Genomic DNA, 10,321 nt, shown 5'->3' with positions numbered 1-10,321 from the left:
TAGTTAAGGAATTGGCCATCGGCCACCTGAGGTTGAGAGGAGGGGGAGAACGAGATGACCCCCCACAGAGGTTGTATTAGATCCTTAGACCTATAGGCACAAGGGTCTTAAAAGGCAAGTTGTGCTTTAATAGAAGGCCTTGTTTTGGCGCGAAGGTCATGAGACTTGTGAGCAATATTAGAGCACCAAGCAGGCTTCTTTGTAATTAACAATGTATTTTAGTAATGATTTGACATTAAAGTAATATCATCATTATTAATATTTTACTATTTATAATCCAAATACGGGAATTAGTAGTCAAATACAAATGTCATTAAGAGATATGTAAAGTAATTTATAATCATGACACGTCTTTCTTTTACAACACTACTATAGAGTTTTTCTCATGTTTTAGAGTGCAATATGGCTGTTCACTTTGGGGTTCAAATGACATGATAAGAAGATTCATTTTCATTCTTATTCCGTATATATGGATATATAAGGTGGAGATAGAATTTTTCTTTCACATCCTTGGATGGGCGTTGAGAAGTGCACTGACTTGTGCCATAAAGATCGTGTACATGCCACACGTGTGGCAGCATGGCACAGTACATCTGAGATCCAATCCGTCCACTGGAAAGGATGTAGTGATGCCCTAGCCTAACAATCAATTACTTGGCTGAAGCTTTCTAAACCCATCCCATGTTCTTAATTAATATCGTGGCCCACATGCTGAATGGACCATTTATTTTTGGGAAAACATGTAGAAGGTGGTACCAGTCTCATATGGATGGACGGATGGATCTCGCAGGAGCCATGCTGGCGCATGTGTGGTGTGTAAATGAGCTTTATTGCAGACACGTGTGCGGTTAAAAAAGCTCTACCTTAACACCTTAGCAACACGGTATCTCTTTTATAACTATGCCTAACGTATAGAGAATTACATCCGCGAACTGGTTTGGACAAAAATCAAGTGGAGATGGAGAGAAGCCATAGGAGCCGTCGATTCATCGTTCCGCAGGGGGAGATTCACCAGCAAGGAAGGATGCAAAGAAAGCCAGAGAACTGCTTGGTTTGAAAATAGGAACAGCATGGCCAGCTCCTCTAAACGTTGCGAAAGTGAGCCCTTGATACTCTTGTAGCCAACCACTTACCTGAGCCCATCATACAACAACATAATCACGTAAATACCTAGGTATGTGTAGCATGTACACACGTGTGTACTTAGTTGTTTGTATTCATGCATGCATGCATCATGCACGTATGCCATACTCTCTCTCTCTCTCTCTCTCTCTCTCTCTCTCTCTCTCTCAAGATAAAGTGGTCTTTTGTGGAGGTCATGATAATAGGTAATTTACAAAGGAATTAAAGTTACATTGATAAATTGCCATGTTGAAGAAATACCTGTTTCTCGTGATACCATGGCCTCCATGAGCGAGTGATAGGTAGTCCCAGATCACGCAAACTGTACCTTGTAGATAACACAGGAACTCTTCCATCTGTATCTCCACTGACCAACAAATCTCATAAATCAATACAAGTTTCTATCTTACCATGCATATAGTTGTATGGAAAGAAGATGGATGGTCAAGTGAATCCTGTTGTAACTTAAGTTTTTAGGTGCACCCCCATGGTTTTAAGGTGGGTAGTCCTACTATCGATCCGGACGTCCACCAGCTTTTTGCAAACTCTTCATGGGCCATGGCGAAAAATCCGCTCGGATCAAGTATCCTTACCATCCAATCGCAGACCAATGAATTGGATCATCTGTATCATATAAAACAAGCAAAGGTCTGACCATCCATATAAATAATCCATTCAATGGGCTCCACCTTGGTTAGTCTCTAGTTCAAGAGAACCATGTTGATGAAATGAGTATAACTGTTTGTAAAGATTGAATTTGGTATTTGAAATTAATTTTATTTACAGTGTACAATAGTATTTAAAGAATATATATGTACAATAGCAAAATCTAATCCTTTAATCTATGGTATTAAAAAGAGCAAAAGAGAAAAAAGAAATAATATGGTTCTAATTAAAAATAGAGTTAGAGATACGGTGAAGTAAACGGTCAATGCTCATCTTTAATACTGTTCCATCCAGACAGAAAATCACCCCAAATAAAAGACAAGGCCAAAGTTCTAAAGGTTGGAATCCTCTTATCACTAGGATACTTTCAAGGTGGCCCATGAAATGCAGATGGGTCCAGATTAATGATTATACTGTTCAAGTATCTGAAAGAACATGTATCAAAAACCCAAAAACTCGACTCAAGTCAATTTAGATAGGCCAAGTTGACTCGAAGACTCAATATTTAATTACTATATAAAAAATATATATATTATTAAGATGGATATATAATAAACATTTCAGATGGGATTTTTCAAACTAGTAATAAAGAAACAGAAGCTAAAGCAACAACTCAATTGGTGTGCTGGCTAGTTCCAAAGGTCAGGTCATGAGTCAACTCATCGATTCTTTCCGAGTCAATGTCGAGTCAGTTACAGTTCTGAGTTTTCCCGCGATTTGGGTTGAGTTAACTCGACCAAGTTTCAAGTCGAGTCAGTGATTTTTAGAACTATATATGTCCAAAACCACATGGGTGCACTTAAAGCTTAAGCCCGGTAATGTATTGCGGTTCATGTTTACCTGTACACCCATATTCGAAGTCCTGCTGCAATAAGCTTCTTGTATATTGGCAGAACAGACGGCTTAGAATCTGCCCACCCATGAAATATTTCATCACTGCATTCAACATCATGACACGGATATCGCTTGAAATTCTGTCATTTATATATGGAGAGATATTCACATCTAGCCGGTTAGACGAATAATTACTGTCCACCCAATGGGAAACTTCCAACCTCTCATGTGGGTGCAACATCCACCTCATCCAATAGGCCCCACCAACTTCTGCAAAAATCAGCACCATCCATTCCTCAGGTGGGCCACACCATATAAAATAATGCATTGCCACCTATAAATAACAGGATACAAAACCGTACACCTTATGAGTGGATGTGGCTGATTCATCCACATGGGATTCCCCATGGTGGGGCCAAACTATTGGGTGGTTTGGATGTAGCATGTCCACTGGGTGGACAGTAACTTTTCGTCCAACCGGTTGGATGAGAGCATTCTTTACAGAGAGAGAGAGAGAGAGAGAGAGAGAGAGAGAGAGAGAGAGAGAGAGATTACTTGCAGATGCTCCAGTTCTTAAGGTGGTGGCCATCACTAACATGGAGGGCCTTTTGCACCTCAGGTCGGTTGTAGAAAACCTTGGCATAATTGTCAAGGCACGGATCATAACCGCCCATTATTCTTGGCATCTGATTAACCCAAAATCACCATCATTCATGTTATGAAAGTTAGGTCAAATCCAATGGCTCAGATTGCATTACAGAAATATAGCAAGAAAATAAAGCTAGGTTGGTAAGGCATCAGGCATTCACCATCTTAGATGAGAACTTATACATGAATTGCCTTGAGTTAGCTTCCGAACCCATGGAAGTGTTCGTGCAAACTGATGTGTAGAGGCTATAGATATCGATCTGGTGATACTGTTTCATGACTTCATCAACTGCCCGAGTACATTCTTCATTGCTCCATGTATCATCGCTGTAGAAATTACAGGAGCTTTTGATGACTTTGTGAGTTTCATCAGACACAACAGCATGGCTCCAGGCGTAATCCACCAGACCTTGCCAGTCTAGAGCGTCCGAAGTTTCTGGGTTTCCCAGCTGAAATTAACCAGAGATTAGTAGTAGTATTGGAATTAAGAAAAAGTTTCTGGCTTGCCCAGCTGAATTAACCAGAGATTAGTAGTAGTATTGGCATTAAGAAAAAAATTAATGAAATGGCGTTTCATGGTGTAGTCAAGACCATGAATCTGATTTGTGGACCATCAAACAATTGTACTGTGCGGGATCCAGAAAAAAAAAAAAAAAAAAACTAGTGTGCCAATTAGAAGTTCATTATCATCCAATTGATTACTAAATGGCAACTAAATCACACCAAATCCGTGATTTAGAGCGGGTTGTGGACACTTTCATGTCCAAGATGGACCAGAGAAGGCCTGATCAAAGGCAGAAGTGATCATGACCATTAGAACCTTAAAATAGGCATATCTTGCAAACTGTTATTAGTTATTTAACGTACCATCATTGATTTTGGGGTAGGAGAAGCTATTTTAGCCACCCAACACACTATGCCAGTTTGCCCATGCCAAATTTGTGAGATTCTATGAAATTGACGGTAGAAAATCCTTTTTAATTTCGTTTTTACTATTTATAATAAGTTTTAGTTCAATCATAACTTTTCATCCTTTGAGCTTTAGGAATCCTGCCCAACCTGAAAAGGACTTAGAAAATTTAGGAGAATAACATGGTTAGGCCAAATTGGACACACACTATTTTTGGCAGAAAACCATGAAGTCTAGTAGGAGGAATCATGGTCGTCTATAAATAGTAAGTTTATAATTTATAGTAAGTCACGAATTTTAGGGATCTTGAGTTGGAGTTTGATTTTGAAACTTGTTCCTATGTTTGGTATTATTATTTAAAAAGTTGTAAATTCATTTTTATCATCAATCAAATTATTTTTGAATTTATTAGAATTTATTTTCAGTTTTTATTTCTCCTCATGGATTCAAGGAATCTCTGTGAGGAGTCCAGAGAAGCTCCGTGTAGATTCGGAGTAATTATCTCCATGAGGACGATGGTGATCGACTTCATCATGTCCATCCCTGAGTCAATCCAACCTTGCCGGACACAACTTTCCTGTAAATTAAGGCTACTAGAATCCCAGAAACGCAAGATTCTTAGAGGCCACTCTAATGTTTGTGTTATATCCACTCTAATGTTTGGGTTTAGGGGGTTTCTTGTTACCCTGGGTTATAAGCAAGTAGTGTCCCTACCCTCGGTGTTGTAGGGGAGTGATTGGCCACTTCTATGATATTACATTAATCTAAATCGTTCATCTGGTTGCCCCCCATGTGAATTTCTCTAGAATTGGACAGTTGAAAATATAGAGTAAGATTCCACATCCAAACGTGACGGTTAACAATCGGCGCAACATTTACCTTAAGAGCAGTCAACCACGAGAACATTGGATGAATAAGCTGAATCAAACTTATAAAATCATGCAGGTTGATCCCATTACAAGGTTCTGTTAGAGGTTTCCAGGTGGTTGATACAAGCTCATAAGTAGGTTTTTTATATTACTTATGATAGCAAATAAATTACTTTTCTAATAAAAGTTAGTTTGGTAACCACTTTTATAAAAGTAGCTTATTAGTTAATACTTATTTTCAACCATAAGTAAAAAAAATTAACTTTTTTACCTTTTCTTTTTTTTCTTTTTATCTCTCCGTGTGATCGACAGTCAACATCAAAGGAAGCCTGAGATGATGGAGGCTCACTTCAAAGTTGGGTCCCACATGATGGGCAGTCCACAAAAAAGGCAAACTCCACATGCATGATGGACAATCCACATTCAATACTCGACATGATGGATAGCACACATCCAAGGTGGCCCTTCATGATGGATAGCCCACATCCAAGGAGGCCTTGCAAGGTGGATGGTCCATAGTGAATGTAGGCCTTGCAAGGTGTATGGTCCATAGTAAAGGTAGGCTCACAAGATGGATGATTAATATTGAAGATGGGGTCAACATGGGCCCAACATAATAATCAATCCACATCAAAGGTTGGCCTCACATGATGGATGGTAGATAGTAAAGATGGACCCCACATGAATCGGTAAAAATTGGAAGAGATTTGAATGAAAGATATTGTTAAAAATTAGAAGGAAAGAACAAGATGATAAAGATATTTAAAAACTACCTGTACTATTGAAAACCAAGCAAATTTTTCTACCTTTTGGTTGATATGTATGTTGTTTACCAGACATACTTATCTGATGAATATAATAAGTTACTTAAGGCTTAGGTAGCTTAAGCAAAACGAATTACGATTCAACGGATCCTTCATAATAAACAAGGATCATTCTCCCAAAAAAAAAAAAGGTACTAGATTAGTGGTTCATACTAAATGAGCTTAAGCAAAGAAAATAGATACAATTCTTTAAACAAGAAAACTCAACTCGACTAAATACCTAATCAAGTCAACTTGGCCGACTAGTTTCCCAATAACTCGTGCTAGTTTTCTTGAGATTTTTCAGCATTATTTAATATTTGAAAAGTAAAAATTATATTAAATAATTATGTCCAGCTGTGCTAAATGGAGTAATTTTTTAGTATTACTGAGTTTTGTTGAGTGTGATGGTTTTGTCCAGGGCAAGTTGATTTTTTATGGAGTTTTGACCAGGTCATGATCAGATTGAGTTTTTCTAGACTCTCAATCACATTTAGTCGAGCCCAGACGTCTCAGGTGAGCAGGACGTGTTTTTTAAAAGTTTTGAAACTATAATATTATCAAAATGTAAATGAAATGGGAGTATGCATGTATCTTTGCTGGCTTAATGTGTAGAATATTATAAATAAAAAAAAAACAAAAACAAAATCAAAATCAAAATAAAAAACAAAAACAAAAACAAAAACAAAAACAAAAAACAAAAAAACAAAAAACAAAAAACAAAAACAAAAACGAAAGGAAACAAGGATCGTACCAAGAAACCCTTGAGATCAATGTGTAGAGAAGGATCCTTGTTCATGTCATAAATGACCTCGGCTAACTCCGGAACATACTTTCCTGCTTATGGATGTCCAACCAGCTATTAGACCCTATCAAACAACTTTATTTAGAGGAATTATATGGTCCTGATGCACCAGTTTTTGTGTGTAGATCCTATGGTTGGGGAATTTGGACTTCTGATCTAAAGGAAGTCACAATGAAGAGGTTATTCATAAATTTTCCACAGTTTAGATGATTCTAATCCTCGGATCAGTGGCCCAAAAACAAGGACCATGAAGATCCACAATAAGTGTCCTAGATAGGGGACAAAACCATTCAATTTGAATATTAAACAGTTTTATATTAGGACAAGATTCATGATAAAAGTTATGGTAAAAGTTTGATAGCGACTGCCAACCCCATGCAATCCTCGTCAAAACTACAATGACAGAGGAAGTGCCACTAGCAGAGTTGAACAGTCCTCTCATCACCAACAGTCTGGGTCACTGAACCATGGACCCCACTTTGTATTCAGATGCAGGACACCGTTCATATTCAGATGCATCAGGACCTCTAAGACAATATTAATGGATTCATATTACAATGACCTATAAGACAAAAAAAAATTACCAGCGTAGCTCTCGCCCGCAATGTAAAAACTTCTCTTTCTGTAAGATGGAAACTTGTTGAACCACTTGTGCAGGAAAGTGTAGGTATCATTTGCTATTTGACATTTGAACAGTACAGATTAATCAGCCTTCAAAATTCCCCCAGACTATTTCATTCTCTTGAAATGTGTTATCCAACAAATACATCCATGCATGTAATACAAATGTATATGCATGAAATTTAAAAGAATATGGATCCTTTGCTTGCCATAAATAGGTTTTTCTTGTTAGCCTGCATTCTGATTGGTCAACATCATCACTTACATTGTCAGCACTGCTGCATAATTAAATGTAGTTTGTGATGATGTGGCCCAATCACATTGCAACAAAAAAAATTTTCTTATTTGTGGCAAGCTGGGGATCCTGATTCAAATGAAAAAATAGGCATGCATACATACATACAAGTGTGTGGGAGTATGTGTGTTTATGTGTTTATGTTTTCGGCATGCACACAGGCTCCCACATGGATATGGATGTATGTACATTACAGATATGTATGTATATGTGTCTATTATGTTCATGTTAATGTAACAAACCTGTGAGGTCATCGCCGAGAATAGTATAATCACTAGTTGTGTTTGAGTAGGAAAAGCCGACACCAACGGGAGACTCCAGAAATAACATGTTGGCTTCTGCAGCATGGCCATGGGCATGAAGGTTTTTTAATTTGAGAATTAAAAATCCATCTTTGTATCAACAAACTTAGGAATATATTTATGCAGCATGTGTGTGCAGGTGCATGCATGTACATGTATGCTTGTGCATATATACGCATTTTCATGCATATATAATTGAGTATATATCAGGACCTTTGTTCCATGAATAGGGGTTGAATTTTAGCCCATGCCCATGTGACTTAACTATAAAAGGACCGATCTCTTGCGTTGCACCGTATCCCACTGAAGAACACCCAGGACCTGCAATTAATAAACACCCATGAGTCAGGACAGCTTTCTAGACAGCATGGAGTCATGGCCCAACATGAAACAAAAAGCCATCGTCAGTGAATGAACCATATATTCAGATCATCGCACACATAAGGCCACGTGTATGGCATAGAAAGTGGGCCAACATTGACGGCATTATAGGGGAATTGTATATTCCCACCCATGGAATGAGGATTTGCAAACACCCATTTCAGTATTTTTGGCTTTTTGGAATGGCCCACTCTCTGTGAACTTTTTTATGAAACCGTTGACATTGTGATAGGAAATGCGTCTATACGTGTGTGTGACGGAGAGAGAGAGAGAGAGAGAGAGAGAGAGAGAGAGAGAGGTGTTTCTTTGTGTATTATGAAGTTTTCTTTTCCACTGCTAAGTCGCAACTAGAATAACAATTCAAGAGGATAAAGAGCTATTATTTTCCCACTTGATATATGGGCCAAGCTCATCCAGTCCACAAATTAGACCCAAATGGGCCCTTGTGAACAACTAACCATGCTCAATGTCTGAAGAAATTCCAACAAACACATGCTACATATGTATGATGATCAAAACATATGATTCACTGGCTAAATCTTACTGAGTTTTTTAGGTCATTTTTTAAATGGTTAGCATCTTCAGATCATGGGTGACCACATGGTTTGTGGTACCTGCATGTGATATGTCCCATGAGAAACTAAAACAACCTTACCTCCATTGAGCCATAGCACCAAAGGTTTCTCCTCGGCGCGACTCAATGCCTCATAGAACCAATAGAAGAGTGCCCTTCCATTCTTCTCGTTTACCTTCACATAGCCAGCATAGTGGCGAAAACATACCCTCGGTTGGCCAGGCAAATCAGTCACCATATCCTCATGTCCTAATAATCTCTCCCCCTTCTGACACGGCCCACGTCCATGTCTCGCCCCAACAACAGCATTCTCCACACTAAAAAGAGCAAGTACCCACATGACAATGCACATCACCTTCACTACAAAACCCAAAATCCTCCACTTAGCCATTTGTATAAAGAACAACAAACAATCTTGTCTTCAAACAGCTCACACAAGAAAACCACACCTTAGAGCAACATATTTATACATGGAGAAATGCTCACATCCCTATGGGTGGGTGGGTCGATAAGTAACCACCCACCCAGTAGATAACTTACAGTCTATCATGTTCTTGTGACATCTACCCTGTCCAATATGTTGGCCCCACCATGAGGATCGCCTTATACAAAATTCAGTGCCGTCCGCTCATTGGGTGGGCCATTGCCGCTGATAAATAAGAAAATACAAGTGTGGTCCGCCTGGTGAGTGGATGAACCTGATTTTACAGAAGGCGGTCCTTATGGTGGGGCCAACCTGTTGGATGGGGTTGGATGTCACACGAAGATTGCATGTTGAAAGTTATTCGCTGGGGAGACGCCAGCTTACTGGTATAACCGGTTGGATGTGAGCATTTCTCTTGGATGTGTATCTGTCAAAGGTGGTATTCTCCAACCATGACAAAGGTGGATGGTGGTCAAAGATTGTATTAAAATAGCAAGTGTATATGGACCTGCCTACCTAGGAACTTCTATTTCCTTTTTAGGGTAGAAGGAAAGTAGTCTGCTGCAGACTACTGAAGTGAAGTTCAAGTAGACTGGACTGGGCCATGTGTATCAGTGTAAGAACCACTTCAGGAGCTAGGGCCTACCTTGGATAGGCCATGGTCGAACGGATTTCTTTTTATGTAAAGGTGATCCAAAAATGGGCTTGAATGTAAATTGTCGACCATTTGGTCATTTTATCTATCCATAGATTGAAGGGATAGATTGTTTCTGAATCTCATATGTTTCCAATGGCTTGATGATGATGGGATTGCCTCTTGAACGGTCCGATCATCGATGCACATCACGCAACTAGCAGACTACAAATTCACTTCAGTAGTCCTTGGACTACAAGGCTAGCATTCTTTTTTTATTGGATGTCAGGTATGTGGTTTCTGACGTGGATTTTGGTCAGGTTAGGAGCTTTTCTTGCTGGGAAGTGTTAGTGGAGACTCCATTTTAGGTGTTGGTTGTTGAAATCATGGTCAAAAGAAATCCTACTCCTTGTAGGGTAGCACTTAAAAATTC

At 38.9% G+C, this 10,321-nt stretch overlaps 1 protein-coding gene across 1 annotated transcript; it reads right to left on the bottom strand.

Moving 5' to 3' along the window:
• Nucleotides 1–526: 526 nt before the first annotated feature.
• On the bottom strand, nucleotides 527–9,316 carry LOC131220692 (serine carboxypeptidase-like 31). Its single transcript, XM_058215467.1, has 10 exons — nucleotides 8,912–9,316; nucleotides 8,089–8,196; nucleotides 7,816–7,911; nucleotides 7,242–7,334; nucleotides 6,607–6,689; nucleotides 3,432–3,719; nucleotides 3,178–3,308; nucleotides 2,629–2,724; nucleotides 1,384–1,489; nucleotides 527–1,133 (listed from the first exon to the last, which is right to left on the bottom strand). The coding sequence occupies exons 1-10, from the start codon at nucleotides 9,219–9,221 to the stop codon at nucleotides 987–989; spliced, it is 1,458 nt and encodes a 485-aa protein (XP_058071450.1). The 5' UTR covers nucleotides 9,222–9,316; the 3' UTR covers nucleotides 527–986.
• Between the last annotated feature and the right edge of the window lie 1,005 nt (nucleotides 9,317–10,321).

The sequence above is a fragment of the Magnolia sinica genome, chromosome 12, assembly GCF_029962835.1.
Source record: "Magnolia sinica isolate HGM2019 chromosome 12, MsV1, whole genome shotgun sequence".
In the NCBI taxonomy this organism is placed as follows: domain Eukaryota; kingdom Viridiplantae; phylum Streptophyta; class Magnoliopsida; order Magnoliales; family Magnoliaceae; genus Magnolia; species Magnolia sinica.
The sequence above is the reverse complement of the archived record's forward strand: the minus strand, read 5'-3'. Positions and strand labels throughout refer to the sequence as shown.